This window comes from Sorex araneus, chromosome 11 (genome assembly GCF_027595985.1).
Source record: "Sorex araneus isolate mSorAra2 chromosome 11, mSorAra2.pri, whole genome shotgun sequence".
In the NCBI taxonomy this organism is placed as follows: domain Eukaryota; kingdom Metazoa; phylum Chordata; class Mammalia; order Eulipotyphla; family Soricidae; genus Sorex; species Sorex araneus.
In genome coordinates, this window is record NC_073312.1 from 47,791,739 (window position 1) to 47,809,716 (window position 17,978).

The following is a 17,978-nucleotide window of genomic DNA, read 5'->3' on the forward strand; positions in this document are numbered from 1 at the left end:
TGGAGGCCTTGGAGACAAAGAAAGGAATAAGGGCTTTTGAGACCACTTTCACACTTGTTTAGGGGGTACCTTTCTGACTGGGAGGTGGGGCCCTGGTGAGGAGCAGAGGGAAGTAACTGTGGAGTGGGGTCTGGCAGGCGGGTGGGCAAGGGGAGCAACAGCACCCTTTGGTCAGCACCCTCTGTGTTAGAAGGCCTGAAGGGAGCCCTGTCCCCTGTGCCTGGAGGTCCTCCGTGTGACTCCAAGACCCTGGGGGAGACTCAGCTTCTCCAGCTTCCCAGGACTAAAGTGAGGGTGTTGGTGCTTGTCCCCCTGGAGGGTGGACATAAAGCATGTCCTCAGAGGCCTCAACCCTGCACAGGGGACTGTTCCTGCTCTCATTCTGGGCCTCCCTGGGGAGAGAGCAGAAAAGCGCTCTAGGACTGGGTAGATGCTCAAAGGGCTGGGGCCTTAGACCCAGGGGCCCTGGGTTCCATCCCAGCACCCCATGCTTCTCCCACACTGCTGGGGAATGCTGCTGAGCATTGAGCCAGTAGTACCCCCCCAACACCACCCGTGTGTCCCCAAATCTCCCCCCAAAACAGACCACCCAACAGAAGTCAGCCAAAGGGCATTCAGGGGAAAAGAGCAGTCCCTGCCGTGCTGACAAATGAGATAGCATTTTCTAGACCGTGTTTCTCACTCACTCCAGTCCCTGTGTTCCAGTTTGCTCTGAGACAAAGCCCTACCTGAGCAAATGTAAGATTCAGAGTTATCAGGGCCTGATGGGGCAAAGTTGGTCACGGAGGGAGGGACATTACACTAATGTCCTGAAGGGAGGAACATTACACTAATGCACCGTGATTGATGGGGTCCAGGAAGTCCTGAGTGTAATGACAGGTGGGAAAGAGGAAAAGTCACAAAAGGGAATTTAAAATAAAGTATACTGGGAGCGGGGTGAGGGAAGGAGCTAACGGGCCTGGCAGAGGGAGCCCCAAGGCAGGTGCTGATGCGGTGAAGCGTCCTGGAGTGCTTTGGGGCCGCTTTCGGCCGGTGTCGCGGGGTGATTTGAGTTGGACGTCTTCTCCCCCGCTTCGAAGACGAGGAGAGAAAGAAAAGGAGAACGAATCCAATCCCCGGTTCGGCCCACGTTGGCGCCCCTCCAGGGTCGCAAAGGTCGGCGGGGACGTCCACGGCCAGAAGGACCCCGGGCAGCCCCCCGCGGGGCGGCGCTCGTGCCCGGCTCGGGGCCGCAGTGTCGCCGCAGCGCCGGCCCCGCCCCCGCTCCTCCCCGTCCCCCGCGGCCGCGGCCCCAGCGGCTCCCGAGCCCCGGCCGGCGCCGAGCGCAGGTGAGCGTCCGCCCGCGGGCCCCCGGGCCCCGGCTCCGACGACCCCCGCGCGCGCCGGCAGCCGCGGGGCGCAGAGACACGGGGGCTGGGCTCCCGCGCGACACTCGCCGGCTCTTCGCAGGGCCCAGCGCGACCCCCTTGGCGGCCGTCGGGGAGGAGGGGGGAGCCGGGCGGGGGTCGCGCGGCGGCACGTGCACGGGCAGGGGCGCGCGCGGGAGGTTTGTACCTGAGCCCCGTGGGGGAGGTGAGCGCGCCGCGCACCCCTAAACTTGGGAGCTTGGGCTGAGGCGCTCGGATGCCATCTGGAGGAAAGCTGAGAGCCAGCGAGGGCTGGAGCTGGGCATGGGCCCCCAGGGAGGAGGTTCTAGATACTGGGAACTGAGGCGGGTGGGGGGTGGGGTGGCCTGCTGCCCAGCCGGCCTGGACGGGGGGCTCGTGGGACAGGACCCAGCCTGCTGGTGCGCAGTTAGCACCCCACAACACACTCTAAGAACTTTCTCCTCAGCGTTAGTCAGCTTGTGGCAGGAGGGAGCACTCTGGCAACACTTGGGGTTCCCCTTGTGCCCTTTGTTGGAGCCCTTGCCTGTGAGTTTGCAGGAAAACTGGGTCTGCAGGAAAACGGGAGGGCTCCGAACTGATCACAGTGCAGGATCACATGGGGCTGCCTTGGAACCAGGTCAAATGGTCAGGGCTAAGGGGTCACCTGATGCAGCCCCCTTGCCTGCTCCTAGACCTTGGCACACCTTTGGTTCCTCAGTCTCTCCATCAGCTGTCACGCATACCCTCAGCACCAGGGGCCTGGTGGGCAAGTGTGAAGAAGGGGGAGGGGGCAGCGAGGGGCGGGAGCCAGGGCCACACTGGCCGCCTCTTCCCCCAGCACCCCCAGCCCCGGGCCCGCCGCCCACTTCTGCTCACCATGGAGCTGGGTTTCCCTGGGGACGGGGCCTGCCCAATCCCACCCCCTCTCCCGGCCCTGGCGCACACTGAGGGGAGGAGTGGAGGCCTCTGCCTCCAGCACTCTCCTCCCTTGCTCTGTCCTCCAGGACCAGCCACCTTCGACCACTGCTAGGCTGGGAGCAAGGAGCTGCGGGGACCCAGGAGGAGGTAGGTGTCCAGCGAGCGGGGCCGGACCCTGTCACTCCAGTCCTGTGGGAGGAAGGGGAAATGATGGCCCGGAGCATTCTGATCTGCTCAGGCCTCTCTGGAGAGTGGGAGGTGCTGGGCTCCCAGACGGTGGGCTACGGAGAGCCCAGCCGACATCAGGGAAGCTGTCCTGGACAGGCTGCCTGTGAGCTGGCACTGACAAGGCGGCTGAGGCTCGGGCACACATGGCCCATGCTATTGTGCCAGCATCCCAGGAGGGGTGCTAAGCCCACCATTGTTCTGTTCCTCTAGGACAGGGCTCCCCTGTGCACAGTGGTCGCCAGCTCAAAGGCGGACCCACATGTGAACCCCTCACCCAGTCTGAGTCTCTCTGAGAGCCGTCAAAGTCGTGGTCCCCACTCATGTCCCCCGCCTCTCTGCCCACACCCCAGGTCCCTGAAGCTGCTCCAGGCCAGGATGGCTGCTCCAGCACTGCTGAGGGTTGCTGGGGGTCCAGCCACCTAGGACCAGGGGCGTCCTAGGCCCCCCATCATCCACCACCTGTGCACCTGCTCCCACCCACCCACTCGCCATGGGCGGCTGCTTCTCTAAGCCCAAGCCAGGTACAGCCTCTCTCCCCTTCCTGCCTACCCCCTCCCCTCTCTCCTCCCTCCTTCCCTCCCTCCCTTCCTCCCTCCAGCTCTGCCTCTGAAGTAGGTCAGGCTGGGGAGCAGCAGGCTCCTCCGAATATTAATGTGCAGCAGACTTAGTGCAGAGCACGTGGGCTGGAGTCCTGCTCCCGACCCCGCACCGGTCTCCCCCTCTTTGTTTGGGACTCTGGGGGCCCAGGGAGAAAAGAACAGCTGGATCTTTCTGGCAAAGGGGAAGGAGTGTAGGAGTCCCTTTGCAGTGTGGGAGCTGTGTCCGCGGGACTCAGGGGATAAAGGGACACCCTCAACTCAAGGCACACATTTCCTCTCTGAGCCTCAGTTTCCCTTTCTACTAAAATGAGTAGGGAGGACTCCAAGTCTGAGAGTGGCACAGACAACCTCCCAGTGCAGCACGACCTCTGATCCCCGGTGACCTTGAGTCACCCTCCTCCCCCTCTTCCTCCACCTCTCCCTCTGCACTCACTTCACCATTTATTCTGGAAACCCTGTTCCATACGGCCCAGGTGGCTCCAGCCATGCCAGGGCCCCCCTGGGTGCTGGAGAAGGCCCAGTTCCTTACTCCCTGGAGACTATGTGCTGCCTTCGTCCATCTGCCCAACACTGGGGAGGCCAAGGGGGTGCTGTGACATCACAGGTGAGGAACCCCAGGGAGGCAGGCCGAGAAAGGTCTGGGTCCAGTTGGGGCTTTTCCACCCCACACCCTCCCCGGCCAGCTCTCTCCATCTCCCCTTACCTGATACCATCGGCTCCGTTACCTCAGAACTCATGAGGCTTTTCTCCTTTCCCTGGGTCTCCGGGGTGGCCCCCAGGCAGGGGCGCTCCCATGCCTCCAGCTCCAACACAGGCCCCCATCCCACCACTCTCCCTACCTGCACGGTCAGGCAAGCAATGGCCTTGTCTTTTGGTTTAGGTTTCAGGGCCGTCCCTGGTGGGGCTCAGCGGCTACTCCTGGCTTGGTGCTTGAGCATCGCTCCTTGCAGGGCTCAGGTGGTGTCAGGGATGAAACCCGGGCCGCCTGCATGCAAAGCCTGTGCTCCGGCCCCATCCCTCCAGCCTCAGTGACTGTGGTTTTGACTTCTGCCTTTCCCGATCAGAAGTGGGTGGAGGTCCCCCAACAGGGACCAGGAGGTAGCTCAGAGAGTCGTAGTACGTGCCTTATTGATCCCCAGTACACGTGAGCTCCCAAGCACCCCCCAGGTAGAACCCTGATGCTCCCCAACAATGCTGAGGAGACCCTCTGTAAAAAACGACCTTTATCAGCTGGTCCATCTGGGGGGCATGGTCCTGAACTCTCAGTACCCCAGAGACAGTTGTTGTTTGGGGGCCACCTTCCTCCAGTGCTGCTTGGAAGCCAGGGTCACGCTGGCACCAGGATCCCCTCCACTGTTGCCGGGTAGTGGTGGGGCTACTCTCTGCTATGCCATGGATCTGACTCCAGGCCTCACACATGCCAGGCACACACTCTACCTCTGGAACCTTAGAAGTGACCGCAGCCCCACAGCCCCAGAACTTGAACTTTTTGGGTACGGGGTGGAGATTTGGACCACACTTGGCAATGCTCAGAGACTGTTCCTGGCTCTGTGTGCAAGAGTGGCCCCTGGCAGTGCTTCGGGAACTGCATGTGGAACCAGAATGAGTTGGATGCAAGGAAAGTGCCTTTCCTCCTAGACTATCTTTCCAGCCTAGAATTTGAACTTTGTTTTTTGTTTTTTGGGTCACACCTGGCGATGCACAGGGGTCACTCCTGGCTTTGCACTCAGGAATTACCCCTGGCGGTGCTCAGAGGATCATATGGGATGCTGTGCATCAAACCTGGGTCAGCCTCGTGCAAGGCAAACGCCAATGTGCTATTGCTCCAACCCCTAGAATTTGAACTTTTGAGTGCAAATCCATTGCTATTCCTTCTGGCTGTGTAGTATAGGGTAGGTGACTTTACCTCTCTGAATCTTTGCACTCTCAAGTGGAAAATGAAGCTAATCCTTATGGCCCTGAGAGGCTTTGTGCTCGGCACACAGGAATACAACGATCTTCTTTTTTGAGGGGGGGTGTGAGCTGCAGGGGGCTGTGGCAGGTGAGGTGAGAAGCAGGAGCTCAGGCCCCAGCACCCATCCTGGGCAGGGTCAGGGAAGGCTTAAGGGATTTTTTTTTTTTTGCTTTTTTGGCGATGCACAGGGGTTACTCCTGGCTCTGCACTCAGGAATTACCCCTGGCCGTGCTCAGGGGACCATATGGGATGCTGGGATTTGAACCCGGGTCGGCCGCGTGCAAGGCAAATGCCCTACCCACTGTGCTATCTCTCCAGCCCCAAGGCTTAAGGGATTTGAGGGGATAGGAGTGAGAGCACTTGGCTGTGAAGTTTCAGCGGGAGCCAAGGGACATCGTGAGGGAAGCAGACGAATCTCTCTGTAGATTCTCCCCGTTCCTCCCAGCTGGCCTTCCTGCCCCTCAGTGGTCCACACTTGCTCAGCCCCATCTAAGTTCCCTGAGCCCTGGCGAAGCAGGTGCGCGCAGGCCAGGGCCCCACTACTCTCAGAGCTGGGAGGCCATGTTGCTCTCTGAGGCCGTCACTTGCCTTTGGTTCGGACCCAATACTTCTCAGGACTTGCCCTTTTTGCCCTGACTGCCAGGAGGCTCTGAGCTCAACACAAAACTACTTTTCCAACATCACCTCCTGAGCAGCTGCTCTGGGTTACGTAATCTTCAGAATTCCCTGTCTCGGGCGCGGTGGGCGCTGTGTTCTCTTCTTTATATAACAAAGGCATCTGTGCCCAAAGGGATTCAGGCCAAGGTTGAGTGGGCAGTTGGGGATCACAGAGCTGGGGTTGATCGGGTTCTATGGATGAGCAGAGGCCCCTCCGGTTCCCCCCGGCCTTCCCCCATCCACCTTTCAGCCCCAGCTCCTGCCTGGCTTCCCACTAGGCTGCACCAGCGAGCACCTCAGGGAACCTGCTGGAAGGAGGCAGAGGATGGAAACAGCCTGGCGGGGCTGTCAGCTGGGCCTGGGCCAGGCTGATCCTGTGAGCGCCTTCTCTCCGGCTCACATAACTGGCGTCAGCTGAGTCCAAAGTATTTTTCTTTTTAATTCCTCTGAAAACATTCTAGCACCGTTACATAAAATGTGAGACATCAGCGGGCATGGGGTGGGGGTGAGCCACATACACACACACACAGCTGACCCCCTACACCTGACACAACAGCCTCAGCACTCTGGGGTGCTCCAGTACCCCCCTGCCCTGCTGTGCTCATGGGGCCTGACGTCCCCCCACTCTCCCCGCTGTGCCTGGGGGCTGGAACATGAGAATGAGGCAGATGGGTCTGCCCCCCAGTATAGGGTCAGGCCGTGTGCGTGTGATGGTGGGGGGAATAATAGAGCATGTGAGGAGACACTTGCAGGGGGGGAGGGGAGGGGGGGGCGCTCCCGAGCTGCTGCACCGGGTGGATGGGGAGCTGCGTCCAGCCGAGGTGCGGCTCTGAGAGACCCTTTATGCAACGTCAGGTCTAAGGGAAAGCCGCAGGGCCCTGGTCCCCGGGAGTCAAGAGGTCCTTCCTCACCCTCTCAGGCCCCACATCGTGCCAGGCGCTTAGCTTCCGTCACTTCGAAGTCTTCCCTGTGGCTGCAGCCCAGGAGGCCGGATTATCACTGCTAAAAATTCTGTTTATTGTTCCCTTCTAATGAGAAAAATACTCCAGGCATGTTGAAGGGAATTTGGAAAATGCAGCAAAGTATAAAGGGAAAAATGACCACCTCTGGCTGCCCCGGTGCTCTGAGGAGGCCCCAGGCTTGTTGGGGGCTGTGTCTGATGGGCAGATCTAGGGTTCCCCATTTCCCCTCTGAGGGTCTTTCTGCCCAAAGCCCCCACCCCTATGTACGGGAAGACCTTGAGACACCAGCCCTTGAGAAATGAAGGTTTTTTTCAACTGGTGACAACCGCTTTTAAGAAGTTGAGATTATGGGGCTGAAGCGATAGTGCAGTGGGTAGGCAGGGTGTCGCCTCAGATACCACCAACCCAGGTTCTACCCCAGGACCTTGTATGGTATGGGCCCCTGAGGCCCATCAGAGTAATCCCTGAGCACAGGGCCAGGAGTAAGCCCTGCTCACACTGGGTGTGACCCCCCCCCGCACCCCCCCCAGCCAAAAAGAACAAGGTTGAAATTGTGTACATTTGTAACTATTATTTGTTTGTTTGGGGCCACACCTGTCTCAGGATTAGTTCTAACTCTGTGCTTAGGGTCACTCCTGGCAGGACTTAGAGGAACGATATTCAGTGCCAAGGATTGAACAGGGCCAGCCTCATGCAAGGCAAGCATTTTTATCTTTGTATTATCTCTATAACCACAGAAAACTGCAGGGAGGTCACATCCAGAGTGCTCAGGAATCATTCCTGGCTCTATGCTCAGAGGTCACTCCTGACTTGGTGCTCAAGGGACTATATGTGGTACTAGGGATTGAATCTGGACCAACCACATGTAAGGCCAATGCTTTACTCCCTGGCTCATCTCTCTGACCCCATGACACTTTAACACTTTTTTTTTTGTCAAGAGGGCTACATCTGGCAATGCTCAGAGATTACTCCTGGCTCTGCACTCAGAATTACTCCTGGCAGGATTGGGGACCATATGGGATACTGGGGATCAAATCTGGGTTGACCGCATGCAAAGCAAACACCTACCCACTGTATCATCACTCTGGTCCCCATTTTTTTTTTGCTTTGTGGGTCACATCTGGCGATGCACAGAGGTTATTCCTGGCTCACACACTCAGGAATTACTTCTGGAGGTTCTTGGGGGACCATATGGGATACTGGGAATAGAACCCGGGTCGGCCACATGCAAGGCAAATGCCCTACCCGCTGTGCTATCGCTTCCAGCCCCTCTGGTCCCCATTTTTAAAAAATATTTTATAAGGGGGGTGGGGTTGGGTCACACCCAGCGATGCTCAGGGGTTACTCTTGGCTCTGCACTCAGGAATTACACCTGATGGTGCTCAGGGATCTTAGGGATGCTGAGGATCAAACTTGGGTTGGTTGTGTGCAAAGCTGCTATACTATTGCCCTGAAATAGTATAGAAAAAATGTTTTGGAAAAATATCTACCCTATGGGTAAGTGGTAAGTTCAGGAGAAGGAACTTTTGATTCTCTTGTCACTCACAGTCACCAGCTGTACACAGAGCTATGACCACTGGGGCGAACTCTTCTTAAGTCTCAGCCTAAATCTGCCTCTGAACCTTCCACCATGTCACCATCCAGGGGTGCTGTGTCATGCCCTTAGAGTCAGAGCAAGACAAGGGGGACTAGGTCTCTTCTCTGCATAGATTCCAAGAGAAAGGGCAACCTGAGGGAGGGAGGAGCATGTAAGGTGACCCTGCACTGACCTTGTTATCAAAAAAGAAAAAATGGGTTAGAAAGATATGGAGGAAGGCACTTGTCCTGCATGCAGCTGACCTGAGTTTGATCCCTACAACTACATGTGGTCCCTGGAGCATTCTGGATACCTGAGCACAGAACTGGGAGTAACACTCTCAGCTCTGGCACCCTGTATGTTGTCCAAAACAAAAGCGAGAAAGGAAAGAGAAAGGAGAGGAAGAGATGAAAGAAAAGGAAGGAAGGAAAGATAGATGGAAGGATGAAAGGAAGGAAAGAAGAAAAAGGAAGACAGGAGGAAAAAGAAGGAAGGAGGAAAAAGAAAGGAAGGAAGAGTACCATAAATCAAGGAGATGGGTCAGAGGGCTGGGCCCTGACGTGGGGGAGGGATGGAATTGATCCCTAGCTCTGCATGGTCCCCCAAGCATCCCCCATCTGCTGAGCATCACCAGATGTGGCCCAAAAAGGAAGAAAGAAAAGATGCAGAAATGAATTCAGGCTGACCCAGCATGCCTCGTCCCCCTGCTGCGCCTGCTGCGCTGCTTGCCTCTCTCCAGGCTGGGCTGGCACAGCAGATGGGCTTTCTCGACAGGGGAGAGCCTGCCCAAAGCACGTCGGGGCGGGGGAAGGGCTGGGAAGTGGGCTGGGGGAGGTGGGCTCCCTCACACACACGCCCTCCTGCAGTGGAGCTCAAGATCGAGGTGGTGCTGCCCGAGAAGGAGCCGTCGGCCGGTGGGAAGGGCAGCCCCCGGGCTTACCAGGGCAATGGCACTGCCCGTCACTTCCACGCTGAGGAGCGCCTGCCCGCCCCGCACCCCTACGCGGGCACTCAGGACTGCGTGGAGGCCGCCGTCTGCCACGTCAAGGACCTGGAGAATGGCCAGTGGGTGCTGGGCTGAGTGGGGTGTTAGGCACCTTGGGGGTCGGGGGCTTAGAGGGCAGGGGCATGGGCTTGCAGCTGGGAGTCCCAGGTGGCATCCCTGGCACCTCAGCCCCCACCAAAAATAAATAAAAGAATAGATCCAGGCCACGGCTGGGGCTGGCTGGCTGGGGAGGCCTGGCCAACAGTCATGGGCAAGTCCTACCTTTGGTGGCTTCTGGTCTGGGTACAGCACAGCAGCTGGGCAGGGTTTGTGTGAGGGGGGCGGGGGGCGGGGGAGGGCCTGGCTGCTGAGTGCACCTGTCCCCAGGATGCGGGAAGTGGAACTGGGCTGGGGGAAGGTGCTGCTGGTGAAGGACAATGGGGAGTTCCACGCCCTGGGCCACAAGTGTCCTCACTATGGTGCCCCCCTGGTAAAAGGTAAGCAGCTGGGGGTCACAGGGGAGGAGGGGCAGGGACCTGGGGCGGGGGGCTTGGCTGCTGCTTCGTCACTAGAAGCTGCCCTGCCCCTCAGGGGTTCCCACCTAGTTCAACCAGGTCTGAGCCTTTCAAGTTCTCCTCTAATACTGGGGTCTCCCGGGCTGGAGGGTGGGGTTGGCAGGCCCCCGGACATGTGGCTCCTCGCCACAGGATCTTGCCGCAGGCTTCAGACTAGCACGACTCCCTCCTAGGCGTGCTGTCCCGGGGCCGGGTGCGCTGTCCCTGGCATGGCGCCTGCTTTAACATCAGCACTGGGGACCTGGAGGACTTCCCGGGCCTGGACAGTCTGCACAAATTCCAGGTGGGACCAGCTGTGCTGGGAGCAGGGTGTGCAGGGGGGTGGAGTACCCCCAAGGCTGGTACTGATTAGTGCGGTCCTTGCAGGTGAAAATTGAGAAGGAGAAGGTGTATGTCCGGGCCAGCAAGCAGGTGAGAAGGTGGCTTGGGACTGGGACAAAAGGGAAGAGGCAAGGAAGGCACCTTGACCCAAGGAAGGGTTGTGCAAAGGCACGGTGGTAATAGGGAGCCTGGAGCATGAGCACAGGGCTGGGGAGCAAAGTGGCCATGACCTGCCCTGTGGGAAGGAAGGTAGGTGGGTGCTTGGGGGGAGGGGAGCCTGTCCTGCTGGGATGATAGCAAGGAGGGGGAGAATGTGAGCACCCACCCACTCTCGGGTCACCCTCAGGCTTTGCAGCTGCAGCGAAGGACCAAAGTAATGGCCAAATGCATCTCTCCAAGTGCCGGCCACGGAGGCAGCACAAATGTGCTCATTGTGGGTGCAGGTCAGTGGTGGGGCCCACGGGGCAGGGTGTGTGGGGTGGGCCAGGATGGGGCGTGGGTCCTGACTGCAGAGCCCTCACTGCAGGGTCGGCTGGCCTGGTATGCGCAGAGACACTGCGGCAGGAAGGCTTCTCTGACAGGATCGTCCTGTGCACACTGGACCGTCACCTCCCCTACGACCGTCCCAAGCTCAGCAAGGTGGGGGCAAACAGGGGCCCCGGGATCTGTCCCAGACACCCAGTCCTACTTGTCATCCCTTGGGGGCCTGCAAGCTGCCCTCTCAGCTCGTACTGGGCTCACTAGTGGTCCCCCAGAAAGATCGAGTTTGGTAATCTCCGGGTCGCATGGAAACCTGGGTCTTCTACAGGTGAGGTCTCTGAAGCCTGAGAGCCACATTGTGGCCCAGAGAATTTTTTTTTTTAATTTTTGAGGTTTCTTTTTTGTTGTGTGTCTTTTGTTTGGGGGTCACACCTGGTGATGTTCAGGGGTTATTCCTGGCTCTGCATTCAGAAATCACTCCTAGCAGTGCTCAATGGACCATATGAGATGCTGGGGATTGAACCCGGGTTGGCCACATTCAAGGCAAGCCCTTTACACACTGTACTCCCTAATTTTTTGGGGGGGGTCACACCTGGCAATGCACAACGGTCATTCCTGGCTCTGCACTCAGGAATTACCCCTAGCGGTGCTCAGGGGACCATATGGGATGCTGGGAATCAAACCCGGGTCGGCTGCGTGCAAGGCAAATGCCCTACCCGCTGTGCTATTGCTCCAGCCCCTGTACTCCCTAATTTTTGAGGTTTCTTAGGTTTTGTCTGACCATCCCTGAGACCTGGGGCTGGCCACACCCTCCCTGTGCTGCTGCCGAATGGAACTGTGGCCTCATGGCCTGCTTCACGCTGGTTCTCTCCTGCAGTCCCTGGATGCACAGCCCGAGCAGCTGGCCCTGAGGCCTAAGGAGTTCTTCCGCGCTTATGGCATTGAGGTGCTCACAGAGGCCCAGGTACTGCCAAGGCTTAGCTGGAACCCTGACAAGTGGGGTCTGGGAGGCCCCTGAAATGTGGAGTGGCTCTACCCCCACACCCTGCTGCAGGCACCTGGTGCCTCCTCTTCCGGGCTGATCATGGGCACATCCAGTACCCCCAAAGCCTGGGGATGTGGGCAGCTTGCTCCTGGCCTGGGGGGAGTGACTGTCTCGTGGAATTGGGCATATAAGGAGGGATGTGATGGAAGTTGATAAAGCTTAGGGAGTGATGAGCAGGCCAAGGGGTAATGCAGGGTTAAGGCACTTGCCTTGCACATGGCCTAACCTGGTTTGGTCCCCAACACCAACTATAGTTCCTGGAGTGGAGCGATAGTACAGCAGGTAGGATGCTTGTCTTGCATGTGGCCCACCTGAGTTTGATCCCCAGCATACTATATGGTCTCTGAGCACACCAAAAGTGATTTCTGAGTGCAGAACCAGGAGTAAGCCCTGAGCAGCGCCAGTTGTGCACCCCCCCATACACAAAACAATCATCATCATCATCATCATCATCATCATCATCATCATCATCATCATCATCATCATCATCATCCCATTGATCATCGGTTTTCTCGGTCGGTCTCATAATGTCTCCATTCGTCCTAGCCCTGGGATTTTAGAAGCCTCTCTTTCCTCATCCTTCCCAACGGTGCCACATTAGAGGCTCTTTCAGGGTCAGGGGAATGAAACCCATCATTGTTACTGATTTTGGCATATGAATATGCTTGCCAGGAGCTTGCCAGGCTCTCCCATGCGGCAAAACCAAATCTGATTCCCTGAGCAAGGCCTGGAGTGATCACTGAGCACAGAGCCAGGGATAACTCCTGACCACTGCCAGCTATGGCTCAAGAACCCACCAAAAAAACAAAAAGAAGAGTGATGAGCACTGTGGAAAGAGCTCAAGGGGTTGGAGCATGTTCAGGTTTACTTTCCAGCCCTTCCTGGTCTCCTGAGCAGGGCAGGAGTAACCCCAAGCACTAAGTTGGGACTAAGCCTTGAATCAACACTAGGTGTGACTCAAAAAACAAAAACAAATGGAAAGAACGATGAGAACCTGCCAGGTGCAGGCAGATGGACACCCGAGGGGTGTCCCTGTGGGGGCTGCTGGGCGGTGGGCATGGCGGAGGCCTCGGGGAATGCAGCCCACACTCTGCCTGGGCGGCTTTCAGGTGGTCACCGTGGATGTGAGGAACAAGAAGGTTGTGTTCAAGGACGGCTTCAAGCTGGAGTACAGCAAACTGCTCCTGGCGCCGGGGAGCAGGTGGGGGTCCCTGTTTTGCTCCCTTTGGGCATCGACCGGTCAGGACAGGAGGGGTGTGGGGAGCCACAAGCCTCTCACGAGAGGGGCCCTATCTCAGCCCTAGGACCCTGAGCTGCAAAGGCAAAGAGGTCGAAAACGTGTTCACCATCCGGACGCCCGAGGACGCCAACCGTGTGGTGAGGCTGGCCCGGGGCCGCAACGCCGTGGTTGTGGGGGCTGGCTTCCTGGGTGAGCAGCGGGACTGGGGGTGGGCCCCGGTCATTCTACACTAGCCCAGGGTGGGGTAGAATGCCAGCCCCTCGCCGCTGCCCTGGCCCCAGGGATGGAAGTGGCCGCCTCGCTGGCGGAGAAGGCCCACTCCGTGTCGGTGGTGGAGCTGGAGGAGACCCCCTTCAGGAGGTTCCTGGGGGAACGTGTTGGCCGTGCGCTCATGAAGGTGAGTTTCAGAGTCCTGGGGGACCGAGCCCTCCCCGTCTCAGGCTCTTGCCCACTGCCCACCTTTCTACCGCTCTGCCAGATGTTCGAGAACAACCATGTCAAGTTCTACATGCAGACGGAGCTGTCAGAACTGAGAGCCCATGAGGGGAAGGTGGGGCCCACTCCTCACTTCCCACTGCTGCCCCAGACCCGGGCCCCCTGCTCACTGACCCCTCTCCCTGCAGCTGAAGGAGGTTGTTCTAAAGAGTAGCAAGGTGGTGCGGGCTGATGTCTGCGTGGTGGGCATTGGTGAGTGGATGAGCAGTCACGTGTACACACTTCATAATGACCATGGCCAGCCCCTGCCTCTGTTCCTCCATTAGACCATTAGACCACTACCCACTAATAACTCATCCAATGGTTTCCTTTTGAGGGCTGCACAGAAATGTTGGCAAGGGTGAGGGGTGCGCAGAGGCTGGGAGGCGTGGCATGCCAATCAAGTATTTCCTAAAGGGCTTCTTGGTGGAGGTGCTCACTGGTGGAAGGCACTTGGGTCCAGGCAGAGAGGAACAGGCTACCAAAAGCCCACAGCGAGGATGATGTGTGGATAGTCTAGATTTGAGCATGTGGGGTGTGGGAAGCAGTGAGGCAGGAGAAAGGAGGGACCAGATTAAAGATCCAAGGCTTTGTCCTGGGGTGCCTGGGCAGCAGACAGAGACTCCCATAGCGCTGTCTTGTCAGGTGCGGTGCCCGCCACAAGCTTCCTGAAGCAGAGCGGCATTACTCTGGACTCCCGAGGCTTCATCCCCGTCAACAAGGTGGGGTGCAGGGCCAGGCAGGATGTGGGGTTGTGAGTGAGCAGAGAGCTGACCCGAGTCCTGGATCTTCTTTCTGCAGATGATGCAGACCAATGTCCCAGGTGTGTTTGCAGCTGGAGATGCCGTCACTTTCCCCCTGGCCTGGAGGAACAACCGGAAAGTGAATATTCCACACTGGCAGATGGCTCATGCCCAGGGTATGGACAGCCTCAGAGAGAGAGGGAAGGCTGTCCCGGAGTCTCTATGACTGGGCATGAGGCCCTGTCACTGACTGAGTCACTCAAGCCTCTGAGATGGTCTGTCAGGTCTGTCTCATTCTGGAGATGAAGTCAGTGCACAGAGCAGGCCTGGGGACTCACTTCCAGGAACCTCCCTTCAGGGCCCGTGGACACCCCAGTCAGACTCAGCTGCCAATCCTACCATCCTTCCCTTTTCCTCCGTTTTCAGTGACACAGGCTCTAGAGAACTCACCTGCATGTGTGCTCACTCCGGGCAAGAGACACAGCGACCTCTCACTCAGTGCCTCCCTCACCCGAGGGCTGTGAATCCAGTTGCTCTGTACGGGCCCTGGGAGATGGGCACCAGGCTCTGGCGAAAGGCCCTGCAGATTACCTTTCCATACCCCTGTTGGTCACCCAGTTTCTGCCTCTCCTCAGCTGCAGGTGCCAGCAGGCTAGCTGCCTGGGAGATAGCATACTGGCTGTGCCCTCTTACCCATGCATCGTTGGGTCTGCACGGAAAGCCCCTCCAGTGCCCATTCCTACTCAGGTCCAGGGTGGAAGCTGCTGGTCTTTACTCCTAAGTGAGCTTGACATGGGGCCATTCAGGGGGTCTCAGACCACCTGCAAGTCATCGGGGAGCTAAGCTGCTCTTTCCTGCCCTGGATGCTGCTGTCACCTTTGCTTCCCTGGGCCACTCTGCCTCCCTCTTTAGCCCCTGGTGTCTGATGAATTATCTGCGTGCAGACCTGCCAGAGAGCCGGGCAACCCCAGGAAGCCTGCCCTTCAGACTCAGTGTTCTGTGTTCATATTTCTCAGAGAAACCATCCAGGAGGCTAGGCTGCAGTGCAGGCTGCACTAGTCGGTTGCAAGCAAGGGTGGACAGTGAGCTAAGCAAAGGATGCCGCTCTGAACCGCTGGGGAGGTGGGAAAGTGGAGTGCACACGTCCGGAGTGTCCGGGGAGTCCGCGCAGGCAGTGCGGGGAGGGTGAGGGCTGGGGTCGGGGTTCTCTTACGGCCCTGGGTCCCGCAGGGCGCGTGGCGGCTCAGAACATGCTAGCGCAGGAGGCGGAGATCAGCACGGTGCCCTACCTGTGGACGGCTATGTTCGGCAAGAGCCTGCGCTACGCGGGTAACCCAGGGGGCCACGGAGGGGCGGAACCCGAGCCTGAAACTGGGGCGGGGCTAGGAGCATCCTGGGGGCGGGGCATGGATCTGGGGCGGGGCTAGGAACACCATGGAGGCGGGGCCCAGATCTGGGGCTGGGGCGGGCTCTGAATCTGGGGCGGGGCGAGAAGCATCCTTTGGCGGGGCTCCGAGCATCCTGGGGTGGGCTGTGACAGAGCTTGCTGCCGGGAGGACTAGGGCCAAGGGAGCAGGTTGGAGGTGGTGAGCCCTCCTTTCATCCGACTTCCAGGGTATGGAGAAGGCTTCGATGACGTCATCATCCAGGGCGATCTGGAGGAACTGAAGTTCGTGGCTTTTTACACTAAGTGAGAGCAGTAATGAGAACTGGTTGGGGACGCGGGGGATCATCCCAGAGAAGCTGCACTCCAGAGGGACCTGAAAGGCGGAACAGTTGCAAAGGGGGCTACTAGGCAGGAGTAGGAAACGGGACAAAGTGGGGTAGTAACTCCCAGCGGCCATACATTTTATCCTCCCGACGGCAGTTGTAGGTGGATGTGGACACACACTGCTCTTACCCGGGTAGAGAGTGGTGGTGATCCAGGACAGGAGCCCAAGCCTGAGCCTCCGGAGATGAAGGCTGGTTCCTCTGGGCGGACCCACTGGAGACTGGAGCTCGTGCAGGGGCCAAGGCTCAGGGAGGGCGGCTGCTGAGGGTGGTTCTCTTGTCCTTGCAGAGGGTGGGAGGGCCCTGATGGACAGGCATGTCGGAGCGCAAGGGGCCACTGCTGGTGGGCCTCAGGCTTAGCTGTCCTCTCTCTCCGCAGAGGCGACGAGGTGATAGCTGTGGCCAGCATGAACTACGACCCCATTGTGTCCAAAGTGGCGGAGGTGCTGGCCTCGGGCCGGGCCATTCGGAAGCGAGAGGTGGAGTGAGTGCGGGCATCAAAAGGGCGTCAGAAGGAAGGGGCAAGGGCAGAGAAGTACCCTGAGGAACTGGCTACACACAGCCAGCTGCCTCCTCTCCTCCTTGGTCTCCATCAATCCATCTGAGGCTCTGAGGGCAGTGGGACCACGTGGGGTAAGGGCTGTGGTTTGGGAGAGGCATAGTCATAAGTGCTCTTGGGAAGGTAAGGAAGAAAGGGGCTGTGTGGAGGGAGGGATCAAGGCCTGGGTACCTGACTGGATAAGCTGAGCCAAGGGTGACACAAAACTAGCCAGAAAATGAAGCTAGGGATGTCGATGGGACTGCCCTGCAGAAGGGTGAGGTGGTTATTTGGGGGTGGGGAACATGAAACAGCAGTCAGTATCCTCATCTTGGTCTGATGGCCAGTGGGATTCACCCTGTGAGTTTGCTTTCCTGAGTAGGAGCCCCCAACCTAGAGGCCATGGGACAGGGGTCCCCTTCAGTCTGGAAACAACAGAAACCCAAGCAGGGATGGATGAATGATGTGCTCTCTCTCCCTGGCCTTCTTTCTCTCTCTCTCTTTCTCTCTCTCTCTCTCCCCCTCTTGCCTTCGCAAAGGCTGTTTGTGCTACACAGCAAGTACGTGGCCTGTCCTTCCTGCTAACCTTTCTCAGCCTTCCCCACCTCATCCCAGATCCTGTTCCCAGCGGTTGTCCCTCCTCTGCCCAAGTACCCACCTGCCGGGCACCAAGTCCTGGTGCAGTGCAGGTTCCCTGACATCTCAAGGGCCAGTTGCGCACGGTGCTGAGTGGGAACCTGCCCTCACCCTCACTCTGTGGTGACTCCTCCTCCCTTCATTCCTGCAGGACCGGCGACATGTCCTGGCTCACAGGGAAAGGCTCCTAGGCTCCAGTGCAGCTGACCTGGGCAAGCACCAGGGACAGAGGTTATGATCTGGGGGCAGGTGCCAACCTTCAATTTCCCAGGACCCCCCAGGACAGAGCCTGCACCCTTCTTGTGCTTGCCTTCTGCTGCTCCTCCAGACAGGTCTGGGGGGACCCTCTGCTGCCCCCAGGAATGCTCACCCATCCTCAGGCCTGGCAGGCATGGCTGGCTGGCAGTGGAGGGAGACCGGGCCCTGCCACCTCCCCCTCTTTTGGAACTGGTCTCCCACAAGCCTCTGTGACATAATTAGATATCATCTTAAAATTAAAACAGACACATTTGCAAATCTGTGTTTCTTCCACTGTAATTGGGAAAACACTCATGAAAGGGGAAATAAAACATGACCCAGAGCCCCGTGCATTCACAGAATGATCAATGCCACACCAAGAAGTTCTACCTGTAAGTACCCAGAGGAGGTAGCCCTGCCCTGCCCAGTCAGGAGAGACTTCTGCAATCAGTGCTTTGCATCTGGATTTTCGAGGAGGGGCACCCTGCAGTGCTCAAGGCTTACTCCTGGCTCTGCACTCAGGGATCACTTCTGCCAGGACTCAGGGGACCATGTGAGGTGTGGGAATAGAACTCAGTCAAGCCAAGCACTCTACCCATGATACTACCCTTCCAGACTGCTGGATCTGGATTTGGGGGGTGTTTTTATGTTTTTATTTTTTGGGCCACACCAG

At 58.2% G+C, this 17,978-nt stretch overlaps 1 protein-coding gene across 5 annotated transcripts; it reads left to right on the plus strand.

Moving 5' to 3' along the window:
* Nucleotides 1–1,235: 1,235 nt before the first annotated feature.
* On the plus strand, nucleotides 1,236–17,584 carry AIFM3 (apoptosis inducing factor mitochondria associated 3). 5 transcript variants are annotated; one of them, XM_055119289.1, is made up of 22 exons: nucleotides 1,236–1,328; nucleotides 2,372–2,432; nucleotides 2,864–3,034; nucleotides 9,128–9,326; nucleotides 9,634–9,743; nucleotides 9,995–10,104; nucleotides 10,188–10,232; nucleotides 10,489–10,585; nucleotides 10,669–10,781; nucleotides 11,500–11,586; nucleotides 12,777–12,868; nucleotides 12,966–13,096; nucleotides 13,189–13,304; nucleotides 13,386–13,457; nucleotides 13,531–13,594; nucleotides 14,027–14,103; nucleotides 14,183–14,300; nucleotides 15,355–15,453; nucleotides 15,739–15,814; nucleotides 16,274–16,378; nucleotides 16,972–16,992; nucleotides 17,220–17,584. In XM_055119289.1, exons 3-22 carry the CDS (start codon nucleotides 3,004–3,006, stop codon nucleotides 17,257–17,259), a joined length of 1,803 nt encoding a protein of 600 aa, XP_054975264.1. In that variant the 5' UTR covers nucleotides 1,236–1,328; nucleotides 2,372–2,432; nucleotides 2,864–3,003; the 3' UTR covers nucleotides 17,260–17,584. The 5 variants fall into 5 exon arrangements, with proteins under 5 accessions (XP_054975264.1, XP_054975262.1, XP_054975263.1 ...); XM_055119287.1 differs by having other exon boundaries at nucleotides 16,274–16,373; XM_055119288.1 differs by lacking the exon at nucleotides 16,972–16,992 and having other exon boundaries at nucleotides 16,274–16,373.
* Nucleotides 17,585–17,978: the final 394 nt, after the last annotated feature.

What these genes read in the sequence shown, in the direction of transcription:
- AIFM3 (XM_055119287.1), top strand. Translation starts at nt 3,004, where the DNA reads ATGGGCGGCTGCTTCTCTAAGCCCAAGCCAG. An exon ending in TGAGAGCCCATGAGGGGAAG is followed by an intron (nt 13,458 to 13,530) that starts GTGGGGCCCACT and finishes CTCTCCCTGCAG; the next exon opens with CTGAAGGAGGTTGTTCTAAA. An exon ending in GGGCCATTCGGAAGCGAGAG is followed by an intron (nt 16,374 to 16,971) that starts GTGGAGTGAGTG and finishes GCCTTCGCAAAG; the next exon opens with GCTGTTTGTGCTACACAGCA.